The sequence below is a fragment of the Dermacentor variabilis genome, chromosome 5 (genome assembly GCF_050947875.1).
Source record: "Dermacentor variabilis isolate Ectoservices chromosome 5, ASM5094787v1, whole genome shotgun sequence".
Taxonomy (NCBI): Eukaryota; Metazoa; Arthropoda; class Arachnida; order Ixodida; family Ixodidae; genus Dermacentor; species Dermacentor variabilis.
The window spans coordinates 149,723,692-149,742,277 of NC_134572.1; the positions used below are offsets into that span (position 1 = coordinate 149,723,692).

General features: G+C 53.5%; 1 protein-coding gene across 13 annotated transcripts in view; it reads left to right on the forward strand.

The window, feature by feature from the left end:
* LOC142583235 (transcription factor 4-like) overlaps positions 1 to 18,586 on the forward strand; it is a 161,838-nt gene that overhangs the window by 19,076 nt on the left and 124,176 nt on the right. For all 13 annotated transcript variants that reach the window (XM_075693610.1, XM_075693612.1, XM_075693607.1 and 10 more), the window contains exon 5: positions 436 to 468. In XM_075693610.1, coding sequence (XP_075549725.1) covers positions 436 to 468 — 33 coding nt within the window. The remainder of the gene's footprint in view (positions 1 to 435; positions 469 to 18,586) is intronic.

Here is an 18,586-nt window from a genome sequence, read left to right on the forward strand (position 1 = left end):
GTCACGACTTGAATGTCGTGACATGCATGTCTTGTAGATCATGAAACAGCCGCCTGCATCTTGGTGATCTCATGGTCATTTGGTTAACTTGGTAGGCTTCCCGCACACTGCTTTGCATAACATCGATTCCCGCAGGGCGTGGGATCTGCCGGCTTTTTCGTTTGGGGAGCTCTCTCCCTCTCTTTGCGATGCTGCATTGGCTTCCCTTTCTCTGGCTCAGTCTTGCATGTCACGGGTGAAGTCACTGTACACTGCCAGTCACCGCCATACTTCACTAATTTTCTGCAGGTTAATGCAAGTGAACGGAACATGTTTCTGAATACTGAGAGTCACTGTCATGTAAGCCATGTGCTTCGGCTCATTGGAAAGATACCCTTGCTTCCTCAGTGGCTTTAAAGGGTATCGCTGTCTGACTCGTCTTTGTTTTGCGGACAGGTCATAGAGCCAGAAGATTTGGACGTCCATTGGGTGAGTGCTGCATGTAATTGCATGACTTCTCGGCCTTATATGCCGCTTCCGAAATTCGGAAGTGCGTCACCTTAGCGTTTAAGCCCCAGCCACTAAAGACGCGCGTCGGAACGTGTCAGCACGCGCCGAGTCGCGTCCGGGCGCGTTCAGCGTCGGGCGCGGAGAGCGCGTCGCGCGTTGACGCGTAGCAGCGCCGAAACCCAGCATCGCAAGATTCTCACGCGCGTGCCGGAAGCTGCCCGCCTGCGCGATGTGACCTCACGTGAGCGTGGCGAGTGAACGTGAACGTCACTTCCGGAACGACGCTTCTCTCGGTGCGCACGTTTCGCTCCAAGCTGCGCGTGTGTTGTGACCGGCGTGCGCGCCGGCTTTGTGGTCATTGCAGCCACGCCCAGCGACGCGCGGCAACTCGAGCTTCGTGCGGATACGTGCCCCCTATTCACGCGCCGGACGTGACGCGACGCCGAGTGCAGTGCGGCGTGTGCTGACGCGTCGCGACGCCTGGGTCTGGCTGGGGCTTTAGGACTGACCTAACGCACTTAAGTGTCGCGCGTTCTTTGGCAGAATGCGACAGCTGCCCTGGTCGTTTGCGGAGTTCGTGCCTCTGTTGCGAACGAGCGTTCGCGTAACGTGCTGTACCCGAAACATACGGATGTGAACGCCATGTATGACATCGGGACTTTTATGCGACTCGGCATCCCGCGCGAAGTGCGTGTACGTGGAGTTCCAAGGTTAAGCTAGTAGGGTTTTGAGCGCAGTATGTGTTTCCTATACTGCGTCTGCTGGTCGTGCTGGCCTCTGCCGTGTGAAGCGCTGTCGACGCTCAGTGGGCCATCATTGTGAACTGCATTTTGTGGGCGCAGATCACCCCATGGCGCCCTTGGGGTGCAAGCGCACGAATATTTCTCGCTTTACGTCCCGTGTTACTCGCGCATTCTGTTGGGCAACGGAATATTGCTCTGAATCTTCTTTATATTTAAAGTGCGAACTTTTTCGTCGCTTTACTTGCCTCACATACTGAAATTTCTTTCTTTTCTATTTTAACGCTCGCCGTCTTTGGTGTGTCTGCACTGAATTTGAAGCGACACCAAGTTGCATGGAGCGAGCCGTGGCCGAAGCCCTGAGCTTCTGCGCCACCAGATTCATGTGACGTGTTTCAGTTCTGACGGCGGGGTTTACCGGACCTTTGATTGTGGCGGCGAAAGGCGCGAACTTTCGTGTGCGTGCGTGCGTTGAGGGATGTCATCGTCGGGTTACTACCATGCGCAGGTGTGAAGCGCGCGGCTTTGTTTCATCGTTCGTGATAGAGCTAGAGGCCGACCGAGCGAGGAACACCCGCTGCTTGTATAGTCTTCTATACTAGTCCCGTTGGTCCATTCTGGCCGCACTGCCAGGTGAGCCAGCTAAATGAAGAAACATCGCGCCGTAATGGGTTGGATTCACGCTCGGGGAGATTTTCCGGCACGCGCGCTTTATTGTGCAGTTTGTGAGGGTGAATGGCTAGCATTCAAAAGGCCTTGAAGTGGATGGCTGCGTTGGCGTCGAGAAGCTCGTCGACACTGGCAAGACTTGCGCTTGTTTTCGCAGTCGCACTCTCGCAGTTATCCCCCCAAAAATGAGCTCTGGCCGACGTGATTGGCCTTCGATCTGCTAATGTGCCGGCCCCTGGACGCGCATGTTCAGGCTGTGTGCGCATGCCATTCCGTTCGGCCGTATATATATATATATATATATATATATATATATATATATAAAGCTCGGTAACCGCGCTACCACCTCATATCGGTGCGACCCCCCTCCTCCTCGAAGCTGGTGCGGGTCCGACTCGCTTGTCGACCGGTTGTCGAGCAGCGGCGGCCTTGTAGATACCGGCACCCCTCCTCCTGTTCTGCCGCCGAAGAACAGCTGGCCCCGCCGCGATCCGACACGGCAGCTGCCGCCTGCTCGCCCATCGGCGCCCCTGGGGTTCCCGTGCACACCTTCGGCCAGCAGCAGCGAGCGGTGGCCCGCCGCCGCAGTTGCGGGGCCTCTCTCTCTGGGCCGACCTCGCGGCGGCAGGGGCGACGCCGGAGGTCAAGGGTTCGCGTACCTTCCCGGCGAGGAATCGATCGACTGCCCTTGATCCCCCGATGCGCTGACGCGTCTCTTCTTGCTCTCGCGTGGCGGACGTGCGTCTCTCGTGTGACAGCCCGTCCTCTTTTCTTCCTTTTTTTTTTCGACCCTCTGCGAGGAAGGGCAACCTATATATTGGGTCACGTTAAAATCCTGCGGCATTAGGCAACACGGCGAGCGGTGCTGTGGCTCAACAGCGACTGAATATTTGTCGAACGCTCTTCGCGCGGCTTCGTCGCCTTACCGTCCTCGAGGACTCTAGAGAAAGAGAGAAAAAAGAAATAAGGACGGGAAAGGCGGATAAGTGGGCCTGATCGAGGCAAGCTCCTCTATATAGCCAGCTACTCTGCGTGGGGAAAGGGGAAAGAAATAGTAACGCGATGAATGGCGGCAGATGGAAGAGGGAAAGTACATAACGGGCAGGTATACTCATACAGCCTAGAGTCCAGGTCCGTACTGTTTTATTAATGAGTCAAGTGACACCTAGGTGGCCTGAACACCAGATCACAAGTGCCCAGCGTAACGCCCTCTCGACAACGGCCAATCATCGAGACAGGCACGAGCATCAGTCTCAGCACCCGTCGATATTCCCTGCATTGGGGGCAGTCGCGTAGCACATGTTTTATTGATTCATTGACTTGGCCGAGCACACGGTGCGTCGCATGAATTGCGCCTGTACAACGACGTGTGGACGCGACTTGTGCAGAAGACTGCTGCGCAGAATTTTTGGGTGGTGGTAGCCTTGCGTGTGCGGCAAATCTATCGGCGCATGAAGCCGGCTGTCGCGTTTGCCGACGCGTCAGATGCAAAGGGTTTTCTTTCTCTTTGCCGTTTCACGCTTTGGTTAGAGCACGTAGAAGCATTCGTGCGAGGGGGAGAGGCAGGCCTGCCGCTCTTAACCTAACCTAGCCAAGCAGTCCGGCTACTGCTCCGGGTTTGGTACTAGGTTCCACGACCCCGAAAGCGCGAGTCCCCCTTGTAGGAGTCGAGGACAGACTTCGGGATGAAAAAACTTGGGAGGGTTTATTTTTACATTATTTACAGTGGGGCGTCAAGTAACAGTTGTACAGTCATTACGGGCCGGCAGCAACTCGGACGCTGCGGCCCGTCGCAAGAAGTTCGAGAGAGGTGAATCCGGAAATGCTCCAGGGATCTCTGGAATGCTCTCGGTCTGCGTCTTTTAAACCCTTCGAGGTCTGGAAGACGTGTCATGTTCGGCCAATGGGAGAGTCCGCTCAGATGACGCCATTTTCGGCCAATGGTAGGCGCCCGTGCGGTGGTGTCACACCCGGTGGCTCCCTGCGGTCTTGCCTTGCTGACTTACGATGCTGACTTACGATGCTGACTTACGCGCCGTCACAAAGGGAGAACGGGGACGACGCTTGGGCCCCAATTGTCCGAGGGCCCTCTTCAAAGGCGGCCGGTGCGACGCTGCCAGGCCTTCCCGGTACATCACAGCCGTCTTGCTTCGGGACTCACGTTACCTGGAACAGTGCCCGCTATCCCTTCGCTTTCCGGAAGAGTCAAGCAGTGAATAGCTCCACCGGCTGTGTACGAAGTGGGGGTCTTCAACTTGTTTGCACGTGCGCTCCTCTGGAATGTGCTTTCCGTGTTTCTGCGCTCCTTACTTAGCAGTGGCGCGATTCGATGTGGTCTGGGGAACTCGAAGTAGCCTCAGAAAAAGGCCCCGTATCTAACACGCCAAAGCACGCGCTTCGACTGGCTCCGCTTGACGCTCGCTGTCTGAACAAATGTGCGTCGAGTAGAGAGAGAGAGAAAAAAAAAAGCTTTATTGCTCAGTTAATCGGAGTTATTGCAGGTCTGGGTGGGGCCCTCAGTCCAGGGCTCCACTGGCTCTTGCGGCTCGCTGAGCTTGGTCCAGGAGGGCCAATTGGCTCGGCCGTGATTGAACGCTTCCGAAGCCTGGATCGAGTGAAGCCCTTAGCGGACAGAAACACGCGTTTCTCTTTCGAGCGAGCACGCAAGACGGCGAAGGCAGCTGCAAGACGAGGAAGAAGCCGACGCTATCTCTTAGCGCAAAGCGTGCGTCTGTATCTCCCGTCACATCGTTGCTTCCGACTGAGGACGGCGGAGCGTCTCTGGAATCCTTGGAAACGAATTACGCTTCGGAGATTGCGTGAAAAAGGTGGTGGGCGCGCGGCCAAATCTTGATGCGCTCAGTCTCCCTCCCGCTCTTTTCAAAAGTTACTTTGCGTCCATTTCTCCGGGTGTTTAAGATAGATCCCCCGTCGATTCCGATCGCTTGGCCGTATTTTGCGCGGGAAAACGAGGCAGGGGGAAGAGGGGGGGGGGGCAATCGCCTGCACTCGGCGGCTACCGAATTGGCACTGCGCGCACTCAATGATAGTGACAGCTGGTGCGATCGGAGCGTCATTTCTTTCTGGCGATCTGGATGAAGGCAGAAGGGGAAGCGCGGACATGGATTGCGGATAGCCGGTTTTGTTTTGCTCGCTCGCAGTGGTCATGTGTAATTGCTTGTTGTGCTGCTGCTTTGTCATAAGTAGCCAGCCAGTTCTGCGGGCGAAACACTTGAGGGAGTACCAACATATATTCAAGTTGTAGAAACTTTACTACTTACTACTCCTCCTTTCTCGCTCATTAACTTTGGGGAACGTGCACTTGCTGGTTGTTCAAACGGGAAGTTCGTCTCAAGATAACTGATCGGGGCGCCATCGACGTTATCGTCACTTCACGACACGAAACCAATCCTTCTTTGCCGTGTTGTTTGCCGTCGTGTAGCGGCAAGGCGTATGTGTGCCTACGTTTACATGAACCGCTACGAAGCGGTTCGAGCCACAAGTCGGGTTCGGACAGCCTGCTCGAGGGCGTTTACGTCTCACTGGTCGATATTGTTGCGACAGCCTTGGTCGAGGCCGTGAGGCGAAGACAGTATCCGTGCGCGCTTAGAATCGCTCCTTGGCCCTCGAATCGCCGACCCAGACCCGTCCGCTTTTACACGGGTGGTTCGATCCGGTCGCGCTGGCTCAGCCCCACAAGCGCACTCGACCCGCTTGTGCAGGGTTCACGTGAACGCCTTGTGTGACTAAAGTGTACGCTGCACGCCTTTCTTCTTGGCGTGGCGGCCGCATCGATCGTATAAATAGAGCGAGCTAGTTTGTCGGGACCCATCCACCACATGTGTATCCAAAACCGAAACCGACTCTCAAAAAAAAAAAAATAATAAAATAAACGCCGATAGGTTACAGAGCTTGGACCTAGCCAGAGAGGTCGCGTCTACGCGCCCTTTCTCGAATCCTGCAAGGTGTGCGTGAACCAGCTTGTTTAGCTCGGGGCTGTGTTCGAGGGGGTTTGGGCGAGTCCGTCTGCTAGTGATGGGTAAAATCGTTGGACCCGCATTCCTGGCGGTGCGAGCAGCTCTGCACTCGTCCAGCGCGCGCTTAGCAAGCACCACCGGGCGCACTACGATCTCCCCCTCAGACGCGCAGAGCTTACGGTCTGAGTTACTTCGAGGGACACTAAAGCAAAACACTAAATCAGTTAAGCCGATAAAGCGTTCTCCGAGAACTCTGCCGTTTATAACTTTGATATAATAGCTCGATTGTTGGAAATGAAGATGAAGGGCGAAGTTTCAGTTCTTGAATTTCGCGCCGAATCCCCAACGCCGGTACGTCAGTGTGACGTCACGTATTTCAAGGTGCTCTCCTTTAGTATGCGGGCCGCGTTAGCTCGGCAAAAGTTCTCGAAACTCGCCATGTTCACTTTTTTGTCTCTTTTAGAACGCAATATAGTCTCAAGGAAGCGTCGCCACCCGTCTTTTGTTACGACGCTTTTTCTGGCTTGCCAAGCGTCTTGTAGTGGTAGAAGTTGGTGTTTGCGATGTTTTCGAAGGGTAGTTCACTCATGCAGAAGTGGTCACGTTTTTTTTCCTTCTCTCTGGTATCCCTTTCAGACGTAAAATTCGGGCGATGACGGACGGCGGCCGTGTAGCGACGAAGGCAGATCCGCTTGCGTGGTCCGTTCCCCCTGTTCGCGTTGGCGTGGAAGGCCTGTGCGGCCACAAATCACACCCTCGAGGGGGCTGGTCTTGTTGCGCGCTCAGGTGTGAATGCGCGATGACGGCTCGGCCGAGGGACGACGCCGCGCAACTAACGTGGCCGTCTGATAAAACAAGACGGTAATAAAACAAGACGGTCGGGTTTTCGTGGGCAAGCCACCGATGAACAACAGCCCAGTGGCGGACGTTGTTGTCGCTTCGCGGTGTATTTGCGCGGACTGTATTGCCTCGTGTAGTTCGTGGGATCGCGTGACGAAGACCTCGGCGAATGTAACGCCTTCCTGTGTGTGTGTGTGTGTGTGTGTGCCTGTGTGCGCCCGCAAGCGTGACTGCTCGGCCGAAATTGCCCTTTCGCCGTCGTCGACGTGGGAGGGGATGGACGATGGTGTGTTGCGGCCGCAATGCGCGCGGAGTAGCCGAGCATTTTGCTTTTTCTCTCTTTCTCGCCTCCTACGCGGATCCTCCGCGCGCGCGCTTTTGTCTACATCCTCATCTGTCAGCAGCGACACGTTCACGTTGGCCCTCCTACGCTCTGTCGCTGTGCGAGACGAGGTCACGGGTTCGACTCTCGACCACAGCGTGGCCGCGTTCCGACGGGGCGGGCGAACTGGGGAAATAAAACAATGCGTGCGCCGGTAAAGAAACCCGCGCTGCTGACATTAATCGACAGCCTGGCTTGGTTCTCGTATAGCCCCTGCGTGTTGGGTTTGGATGTCAAGGCCCACCATTCGATCAACGTTTCTCAGCAGCCGCGTTCGGGAAAATGCTGAATCCCGCAGCCGCGCTTTTTTTTGAAGTTAGTAGTGTTGTGCCTGATCATTTTTGTTTACGTTCAAAAATCTCGCCAACAGCTCAGACGACAGGGTAAGTGGTAAGGACAGAACAGCGCTTCTCGTCCGGCTCGAATAGCTTATTTAAAAAAAAAATTAAAAATAAAAACAGTTACGTCTTTCGTCAACCTGCACGTACCGAGTATGTCGACCGTGTAACCATTGACCTCCGGAATTCTTTACCTGTCCATATCCGTTCCCTCCCGTTAGATGAATTTTGTTTCACGGCACTTGATATCGGTGCAACTTCGTAACGTTTTCATTTTCAATTTTTTTGTACCATCTCTGGTCTTGTTCATTGTTGTAAGTTCGTGTCCGCACCTTTTCAAGCGTACTTCTTGCTCTGTCGCCGTTTTGGGCTGTGCCCACGAGTGCCCGGAGTAGCGCTTGTTGGGGTGCACTGTGCTGAGGTAAAATAAGTACAGCTTCCCCTCCCTCCTCCTTTTGGAGGCGGACGTCCGCCCGCAGCGGCCCGTGCAGCAACAGGCGCTGGCGTGCGTGCCTTTGGGCTGCCGGTCGTCGCTCCGCCATCCAAGTTGCATGCACGCGGCCGCGGCCAGACCTACGCCGCCGAGTTTCCTGTCCGCAGGTTCACGATTGCGCCGGTTGCGCCGGTGTCCCGAAAGCAGCGCACTGTCCTCCCCCTCCGCGGGCTCGCGAAAGGTGCACGGGGCACACGCTTGGCGCAACCTCCTCGTACCCGAGGACTGCTTTTTAATCGCCTCTTATTACCGAATAGATTGTTCCGCGAACATGAGGGGGGGTTGGGGGAAGGTTTTATATAGCGTGGTTATCTAGATGCTGAAAGCAGCATCTGCATTTACAACAACAACCGGATACAACGACAAACACCTTCGGTGAACAAAATGTGTTCGCTGTATCAGAAGTTCGTTATAGTTTGACTTGCTCTCAGATCTACCGATGCAGAACTCAACAAGGCGCGGAGTAGAGGCTCCATTTCGGAAGAAAAAACGACGACGCGCTCTACAGTTACCGCCGGAAATTGGTGATTGAACTTTGTTTAAGTAGTTTCCAGCCGACAGGGAGTTCGTCAACTGTCGACGTAGTTGTATAGGAAAAGCCCCAGACAGGATGCTTGAGCGAGCTATGAGGCAGGCGATGTGAAGACTGCTGAGCCACTTTCCGGCTCGCCGAGACACTGCCATGTTGCGGTTCATATTTCGTTGGTTGTAACCAAACTGAACTCGGTACGTTAAAGCGGGCTGTTCTCCCATAGACTCCTTGCGAAACAGTTTGCTTGTTGCGAAAGTGTTCGTAGTATAGTCGAAAATTGGCTATAAATGGTATCGTTATATATGGTTTCCACTCACTATGTTAAAAGTGAGGTGGGATGGGGGGTTAAGCTCTTGAAAACCACCCGGAAAACATTACTGATCATGTGTCAAGCGGTATATTGCCGTCGTCGTTCGACTCGCTGGGCGGCGTTACTGGGCAATTTTTTTTTTTTTTAAATCCCTAACGGTGATTCGTCGAAGCAGGCGCCTCACTAACGATCCAGCGATATATACAGGGTGTCCCGGCAAATTTGGACCAAGATTTTAAATATACCCAAAAGCTCTAGAGAAATTGTATTGACTGCATAGTAGTCGTATGTACTTACGGCTAGTACTTTTTTCATCTCGAAGTATTACTTAATTACTTTTAATTAGTGATCTTTGTTTAATTATTGCTTGAATCGCAAACATGTCAATTACAAAGTTGCTGGGTGCCTCAAATAACCTCCGAATCAAGTATTTGTTTAGTGCTCAGCTTTACCTCGTTGGTTTTTCCGAGAAAAAACAAAAGCGCGTGAAACATCCAAAATACGAAATAGATAGGCGCTCGTGCGCCGCACGCTACTCAAGCGCTCCCAAACGAACAGCCACGGATACACGGCGTTACCAGCGGCGGCAGCTCGATACAGAGCTTCACACGATGTGATGGTCGCGCCATCAAGAGAACACGCCGCTGACGCATTGATAAGCGTAGCGGAGCCTTGTAGGATGCGGCGATAAGAGAATGGAGCCGTATATCTTTCAACGGTTGCTTGCAGGCGCCTGAATACCGGCGTGCGAGTGCGCATCTATATCGTATTTCGCGGGCTTTTGTTCTTTCTTGAAAAACAAAAACAAATAGGACCACTTCACGAAAGAATGCTTGATACGGAGGTTATCTAAGCTGCCCTACGACCTTGTAATTGATGTTTGCGATTCAAACAATAATGAGAAAGTTCATTAATTAAAAGTGATTAATTAATACTTCGTGATGAAAAAAATGCTGGCCGTAAGTACATACGACTATGCAGTCGGTAGGATTTCTCTAGAGCTCTTGGGTATGTTTAAAATATTAGTCCGTTAGCTGAGACACCCTGTATATCGCACTGGTAAAATTATTTGAAAACGCGCTTTTTTTTTTTGTTTATTGCGTGGCGTTGGCCGTTTTGCCGTATGTGTTACAAGCCGTTTCTACCTGCTGTATGATGCGAACATTTTTTGGCGGAATTCCCGCCGGCGGTCTCTTCCTTCTGCTCGGCTATTAAACTGGAAACTATTGTGTCGAAGCATGCCTGTGTGGTGCAGGGGTGAACCTTTGGGCAAAAAGCGAAGCAGAAAGCCTCGAAAAACCTGTGAAGTCCGAAGTCGGGGTTTCTGCACATTTTAAAAAAAATTATCGTTATTACTGCTGTATTCTATTAGTATTTCTAAATGCTGTGTTGGAGATGCGTGTCTACTACTGTGTTTGCTACTGTCTTTTCGTTTTGATGACCTCAATTCATACTTCGTCAGTTTTCCTCTCCAGCGTAATGCCATAATTTGGCCCTGTGGATATACGCGGCCAAATCGGTACACTATAGATACCACGTGTTCCAGGTCAACGTTGCGCCCCCGCGGATGACGTCACTGCCCTTAGCTCCGTTCGCGATAGCGGCCGTAATTACACGGGCCGCTCGGCAGCGTTACCGGCGCTTGCGCTCGCATGTTGTCCTTGGGCGTTTTTTGATTAGCGTGTGTAATCGCGCTTCGTCGTTCGAAGGGAGACATTGCTCGCGGAGCGCCTGAAAACGCCACCTCACCGTTCATTCCCTTTCGCCGCTTGCCACTTCCCTATGCACACCTGTAGGTGGGGAATGCAAGAGTTCGGGGCAGTCCGAGAAAACCCTCGAACATCAAAATTAACATTCTCGAGGACGTTGCATTTCGTCAAACGACACTAAAGTGAAAAATCATTTCTTCTGCATCAGTAAATTACCGTTCTACAACACCGAAAACACCACTCTTGCAACGATAAGACGTTTGGTAAGCCAGAAAAAGCTCAAGAATGAAATACGGGTGGCCTACTTAAGTTCCCGCACTTGGGGGCTGTGACGTCTTGGCTTTTGATGGCATCTTCTAGGGCCTACTAATTATATACAGCGGTACAGATTGACTACATTGTGTTCTAAAGGAACCAAATATTCAACATGGCAAGTTTCGGGAACCTTTATTTCAACCATCGCGGCCCAAATGCGAAAACATACTTTGGAATCCCTGACTTCACTCTGGGGTACCGGCGCTGGGGTTTCGGCGCGAAATTCAAATACTGATACTTAGAGCTTCATTTTCTCGTCTAATAATCAAACTATTTTTTCGGAATGACTGCCTGCAGGGTTCTCATACAGTGCTTCATTAGCCTAAACTGATTTATTGTTTCGCTTTAGTGTCCCTTTAAAGGGGAACTAAAGGAAAGTGTTGAGCCGTGTATGTCCATAGATTGTTCGTCTAGAAGTCCACGATCGTTTTAAGTGTATCAGTGTGGGACTTCGTTTCGTACGAAATTGCCGCTGAAGGTCCCGCTTCTGCTCCGCAATCTGAACCGCCCGGGCCCAAACGGGCGAGTTGACGTAGCCCCCACGTGACTTCCGTCTCTGCCGCTGCCTGTGAAGTGCAAGTGCCTGGTCTTTGTACGGTTTAAAACTACTTTGTCAGGGCGGCGAAAGCCATTAGAAAATCCGTGAATTTGTCGCCCGAAATGCCACGAGTGCTGTCGGAAAGTAAGACTGGTTGTTTCAAGGCATGCCCGCTGTACAAGGTAGTGCGGAATCCAGCGCCTCACTTGTTCTGTAAGCTTTGTGTGTGTGTGTGTGTGTGCGTGCGCTGCCGGCATCCGTTATCGCCGTGAATTCTCGTCAAGTCTTCGTGCCTAGGACGACCGCGGGCTACGGCAAGTGCTCGTCGTACGTGCGCTAACACTCCCGTTTTTCACTCGCGAACGCGCCCGGTCCCGTCACCGCAGCTCGCTCGGCCTTGGCCTCTCTCTCTCTCCCGCCCTGCTTCCCTCTCTCCACGTACTACGTGCGAGTTTCATTCATCGCGAGCCGCCCTGGGAGACTTTCGGAACCGGCGCATTCAGGCTGCGTCCTTCAGCGCCGCGATTTGTATTTTTTGTTATCGTTGTTATTAGTTGTATCCTTCCGCCTGCCTGCCTCGCTAGAAAGGTGTACCGAAGCAGGGAGGGAAAGGGGAGGGTGCGAAGAGGTTACATAGCAGTCGATTTCCTGCCCGTATCGTCCGTGATCATTGCGACCTGCTTTGATCTCTCTCTCGCCTTTTTTTTTACTTTCATCTGCGTCGTTGTTCGCGCACAGGCGCAGGTACCACTGTGCTTTCGTCGGCCTACGCTCGCGCGGAGGGCTTGCCCTGCCATGCTCTGTGCGAGCGAGGAGTGTGTACCTTGGCGGCTCCGCTTCGAGGCGGAAACGAGGTTGGAGAGTGGAGCTTTCTTTTTTTTTCCTTTCTTTTCCCTTCGCGCTCGCTTACCTCTTCCCCAGCTCTGATCTCTTCCTCCTCGCCCTTTCGCGCGTTGCTTTGCTGCGCGCTCGTGCGCGCGACGCCGGCGCTTCGAGTTGCGAGCCGCCCCTGGCGTGCCTCCCCTGCCCGCTTCGGGCTCAACCCGGCTCCGCCGCTACCGCTGGCGGCAACGCCGGCCAGCAAGCTGCGGCGAAGCCGGGCGTGCGTGACCCCCCACCGGCGCCGCTCCTCGCGTGTCGGTCGGTCGCCGCATTTCTGGCCAGCCCACGCCGCGGCTTACGCCGGGCACCCCCTCTCTCCACCACGCTTTCTCGCTCTCGCCTCACCTTGTCGCCTTTCGGTAGCCGCACCTATCGCGTCCACTCGTTGTTTCCTTTTCTGCGCCTAGGGCTTTCTTGCTCGTTCATTCGGCAACGCTGTTCGACCTCGGTCATCAATCTCGCTGCAGCCAGAAAAAGCCGCTTACTGTTTTCGGCGATGATGATGGCAGTCGGTAGCCGCGTGGAGCACTCGATGGCCTCCTGTGTGCTTTCGAGCGTAGTTAAAGCTACGCCGTGTATTTGGGTCTCCTTAGCGAACCCGACCTTGTTGATGCTGCCGCCGAGTCGGCTTCTGAGGTGATGACGGCGCGACTCGAGGATGCCCGGCGGTTGTCCGTGGTAGCCCGTTTTGGATGGGGCCCCGACAGCGGAGATCGCGTCGTTAGGAAAGCGTGTGTTAAACCTCCGCTGCCCAGAATTGAAACGTGGACCGAGTCTCCCGTTTCATGATCAAAACCGAGCGTACGCTATGTGCACGCAGTTCGAATGGTTTCCGTTTGTATTTAATGGGGTTCAGTCGACGTTACATTGCTTCGAAAGACAGTGCTACCTCAAATTGCGGGCCTTATCCTATGCCAAAAAATGTAGTCTTCCTTGTGCATCTGAGGAAGCTGATTCGTCGCCGATCTCCGTTTGCTTCGTCAATCGGCTGCGTATCGCTCGAAAAGAAGGTGTGGGCGCCGGCTCTGCGACGGCCTCCCTTATGGTATTGGTCAACGGCATGACCGTGAGACGCTTGCCTCTTGGGCGAGGGCGGAATTTGCGATCAGTAGACACAGCTGTTTGGCTGGCGTAATCTATTACGCTGCAGGAGGCATTGCACCGACGAGTGCAGCTGACGTATATAGTGTATAGTTACTACGCCACAAACGCGTTGTGCACGGTAGATGTGGCTGTTATTTCTTTGAAATTGTTTTTCGTTATTCTATTCATTTAATAATATACCCAGTTAGCGAAAGTAATATCGATTTATCAGCTGATGTCGTGATGAAATTTTGTCAATGTGCTTTTGACTGATCGCCTATGCTGCCAATTGATAATTTTGAATTCTGCTATCTCTTTCGAGCTCTTTGGGTCTGCGTGTTTCGTTCAATTCGTTTGCGGCGACACTGAAACAACGGGTGGGTCGAGTGTTGCCTCTTCATCAGTGTTCACTCATCGTAGCAAGGACGCCGCGAAAGGCGTACGAGTCGGGCCGCGCGCCTAAATAAAAAAAAAGGAAATAAAAGAAGACTAAAGACCGCGGTAATATCTCAGTGCCACGCGCGGCCTCCCGCGGACACACACACACACGCACGCACGCACGCACGTACATGTCTGCCTGCCTGCCTGCACTTGGCTAGGCTGCCGGCGGGGCGGGACGAATCCGCGCGTAGTTTTCGGCGCTCGTCGGACGTCGTTCGCGAGACGACCGTTCAGTAGTAAATGCCTGGCGGCTGCCGTCGCCTCTTGTTCGTGCCTGCTGAGAAGGGAGCTGTCACGGCGTCTCCGCCTCCGTCCGGAGGGGGACGCCGGAAGACCTTGGCGGCGCGCGTTGATGCCCACACACGTTCACGCTTCTTCTTCTTCTTCTTTTTTTTTTTTGTTAGTTATTTTGTACGCTGACTTCGCCTTCGCTTTCATCCGCTCGCGCGCCAGTGTCGGCGGTTTGACGCGTCTCGTTGTCGGCGGCGCAGAGCCATTACGGAGCCTGCCTCCGTGTTTGCGCTGGCTGCTGCTTCCGATTCCCCCTTTGTGTGCGGTCCGCGCGAAGATGACCGTGTCGGCGCGGACAAGCCAAACGTATCGCAACATGGACTGCGGCAGCCCTGTGCAGCTCGCACAATCTGAGGAGCCGGTGGCGTCGTTTTGGACCCTTCGGTTGTGAAAAAATGAATATTAATGAACGCTCGGGGGGAGGACGCGTCACATGCGAGCCGAGACCGCCGTCGCGAACGGTGTCTCTTCTTTTTTTTTTTTCCCCGCTGATAGTCGCAAGGTGTGTGACCGCTCGAAGACCTAAGTATCGAAGTAGTAAGTCACTGGTGTCACAAGACTTGGTTTTAAAGCGGTGCGGCGTGGTTCGACGGCGCCCGCCTCTGGGATTGGAAAAAAGCTTCGCGAGTAGCATACAGGTGTTTGCGTGGGTTTCTAAGCTATCCCTCTTTCTATATATATATATATATATATATATATATATATCAGGTGACCACGAGAGTGGCGCCGTCTGTGGCTTGTGTGGACAGCCATTCGCTTGCAACTCTGCTGAAAATATTGTCCCTGTCGGCGACATGCGGTTTCTTGGCGCCGAATCATTTGAATAGAGAATGAGTGTTTTCTGGTGGCTGACTTCAAAGGGACCCGACTCGGAACTGACCGAGATCAATGGTGATCGGGACGTGTATCTGGCTCAATAGATACACGAGCTTGCGTTGTTGAAGCCGGTGACGTCACGGCGACCTGCAGCGGAGACTCCACGGCGGTGTCGCCACCGGTCTGTCGTTTGTCGCCTCTTCTCTGGCTTACCGAGCCCGTATTCAAGGCAATTGCGGTCGTTTTGGTATTGCAGGGGCGTAAATTGCTTGTAAAGCTAGTTTTATTTAACCTTATTCTTTAGTTCCCCCCCCCCCCCTCTTCCTGCCCATTCGAGCCAGGAGTGGAATCACGTCGTTCTTGTTCTTTCTCCCCATTCTCATTTCGCGCCGCCCTCGGACGGCGCCATTGACACCGTTTTTCGCTCGCGGCTCGATTACGCACGCGTGCCGTACGCGTAATCCGAGTTGTCGTATTTGCCGCAGGCGCTCGCGGTAAGCCAGCCCGTCTCACATTTTTCGTAATCTGGGTACTTGTGTACGGAACGCCTTTTTTTTCTTTTTTGTACGCTTGACGTATGCCTATCGGCTGTCTGCGTACTCGTTGGCGCCGTAACTTCGCTTCGGCATATCTGGATCATCGCCGCCGCACATACGGCGCGGCTCATTTCACGTCGCGGCCCGCTGCGTGGGACGGCGCAAGGCGTCGTCAGCCCGCACTCTCGATTATCCGCGTCTGTAGCGCGCAATGTTATTAATTGGCCGCCGCGTTCTTTAGCGTACACGTTCACTACGTAGTGCCGGTCCCGCTGTATATATATATATATATATATGCGCGCCAGCCAGACCCGATGATCCGTATCGGCGGTTCACCATTGCGCCCCGTCACCGCGCCTGCAACGGCTCACGCCCAGTGCACGTATAACATAATAGCGGAGTCGCCGCAGACGAGTTGTAGCGTTCTAGGAAAAAAAAAAAAAACTCGCGCCGCGATATCGCCTCTCTCTCTCCTTCTCTCTCTCTCTCTCTCTCTCTCTCTCTCTCCATTCAGTGCCTCTTGAATTTTTCGCATTCAGCCCGCGGGCTCGTGCCGCCGGCTTGACGCGTAGGTGTGCGTCGGGCGCGTATCTCGTGGCCCCGCGAGCTCGTTCGCTGTCTAGCAACTCTGACGAATACGTTCATTCTGTCCCTCTGTCTACTCTTCCGAGTACTGTTTGCGCCTGCGCAGAGAGGTTGGTTCGGAGCGAATCCGTCTGCGACCTCGGAAACGTCGCTTGGCGCACCTACACGCGCGGCCGTGTTCGTATTGTAGCGAGTCGTTCCGACGGCTTGCATTCCCCTGGCTGAGTGTGCCCGCGGCAGGCTGTCCCGCGCACGATGCGGGCTCTTCGCGGCGGCTTATACGCACGCTGGGCAGTTGGGAACGACCCCACTCTCTCCCCGCTCTCGGTTCGCGACTCGGTTCTCCTAATCCGCGTCACCGTCGAGTTGTCTCGCGTGTCTGCTGAAGTGTGTGAAAAGCCTATAGTTCCGACTCCCCGTCGCCGCGCATGGCGAGTTTTTGTACAGGACACGCTATGAAAACGTCGTTCCAACGAACTTCTCTGCTGAATGGCGCTCGACCGTTTTCTTTCCCGTTAACGAACCGATCCCACCGTCCAAGTGATTCGGAAGCGTGTGCTGTGCGGGAGTCGTTAAAAAAAAAAGAATTAAACAAATAAGCGGAACCTTTCAGCCCGAGCATGGTCTTGGAACTGATTTCTACATGCATCGTGTATTCATTCCAAGCGACATGCTTCGGCTGCAAACCGGGCCCGTATTATTTTATTTTATTGTCGGTGCCGTTTTCCGTGAACCTTACCGGACGAAGGTGTGTGGACCATGCTGAATGTGTCGGAACGGTGCGAATGCATTCGCGCGGTCCTGGGCCAGCTCGAGATGTTAGATGCACTCGCGCATATATGATGCGCATGTGTGTTCACTCATTCTGGTGCGTGCTGAGAATGTCGACAAGTTGGACCTTAATCGCAGTACCCTCTTAGTTGTGTTAAACCTGAAGACCTGGAAATCGTGTTATATCGCACCTTATAGGAAACGCTGTAGGCGGCTTCGGTAGAAGGGGGAGTTGGATGAAATGGGCCGAATCAGTCTGTCTGTGCTGCGGCGCACGATCTGTGCGTGATCAGATCAGATCCGCTCGGTGCGGGATCAGTAGGCATGACAACCGTCTGGTGTCTCCTATATAACGGGACGAAATGTGATGTTTGGGCTTGATTGATTCGTGGCCTTTAACGGCGCTAAGCAACACTGAGGGTTATGAGGAGACGCCCTAGTGAAGTGTTACCGATTTGTTGTTGACACCTGTCGTCAATCTAAGCGCACTGACATTTTCTGCGCTTGCACCCCTATTTACAAAATGCGTCTGCCCCGACCGGGTGTCGAACCCGCGACCTCGTGCTCGGCAACAGAACGCCGTATGGCCATTGTGCCACCGCGGCGGGTGACGACGAAATGGGATGATTTCCTCCGTGGCCTCCGAGATCACAGTTGCGAACGTGCTATCTCGGAGGCTACGGTTCTCTCTCCCAGCACAGCTTCTTCTTTCTGGCGTCCTGCGCGTCCCCGTTTCGCTATACACATCTGACGTAAAGCAGTTACTTGCCTGGTGATTGCGCATTCTTAACGCGAATGTGTGCGCGCTCTCTCCATGCAACGGCGCATGCGCAGTCTGCACACCGAAGAATACGATGTCATCTCTAACTGATCGCGCAATTGCACACGATACACCTCTGCGTTAGCGTTCGCCTTCCTCGCCATTCTCTCTCTATCTCCATCTTGCACTGCGCAGTTCTCTTCGACACTGGCCTCGCTGTACTGTCTGATTTTTTTCGTATGGTGCGGCATCCTTTAGTCGTCTGAGCACTCTTGTTTATTTACTTTTTTTCCCTTCATTTCCTCCCCGAGTGTCGGGACCGCCCAACTTCCGGTCTCGCGCTCACGTCGAAATTACCGCGTATACGCACAAAAAAGCACGGTGCGTCGCGGATCTTATACGCAGTGCCCTCTGCATCTCCTCCTCGCAGTCTTCGTGCCCTCCCCAGCCTTCCTCCTCCGTGTAAATAATAAAGAAGTTAGGTCAGAAAGAAGGAACATCGTGAGCCTGGCGAACAAGAAATAAACAAATAAATGTGTACGAGATGTGGAGGAGCGCAGAGAGAGGGTCCCTTTGCCGTGCGTTTCAAGGTTCCGCCATTATTTGAATCGGTGGCGTGTCTCTCTCTATTTTTCCTGGTTTTGGATCATTTATTTACCCGCGACTCGAGAAGACAGAGATGTGTTTGGAAGGGGGAGGGAGGGGGGGATTCCTCACGACTCCATCGTTTCCTCTCGACCGGCTCCTTTCTTACAACTTTCCGGTGTTTATTTTGCTTCGGCGCCCTTTACCAAAGTGATAAATCTAAAAAAAAAGTAAGTTCTCGCGGTTTCTTCTCGTCGCAGGATTGAGACTCGTCCCTCTTTTTAGTTTTCTATTCGCCGACCGTGCCAGAGTTCCAACGCTATGGCGAGAGGGGAACATTCAGCGGGGGGGGGGGGGGAGCGTTGATTTTACCGCTTTGCCATCGTTATTTCCGAGGCCTCGACACTCGGTTTATCGCAGTTTCGTACCGTTTCGTTTCTCTTTCTTATACGTTGTCTCCCCAGCGAAAGATTGTATGTCCTCGTTTTTTTTTCTTAGTCGTTG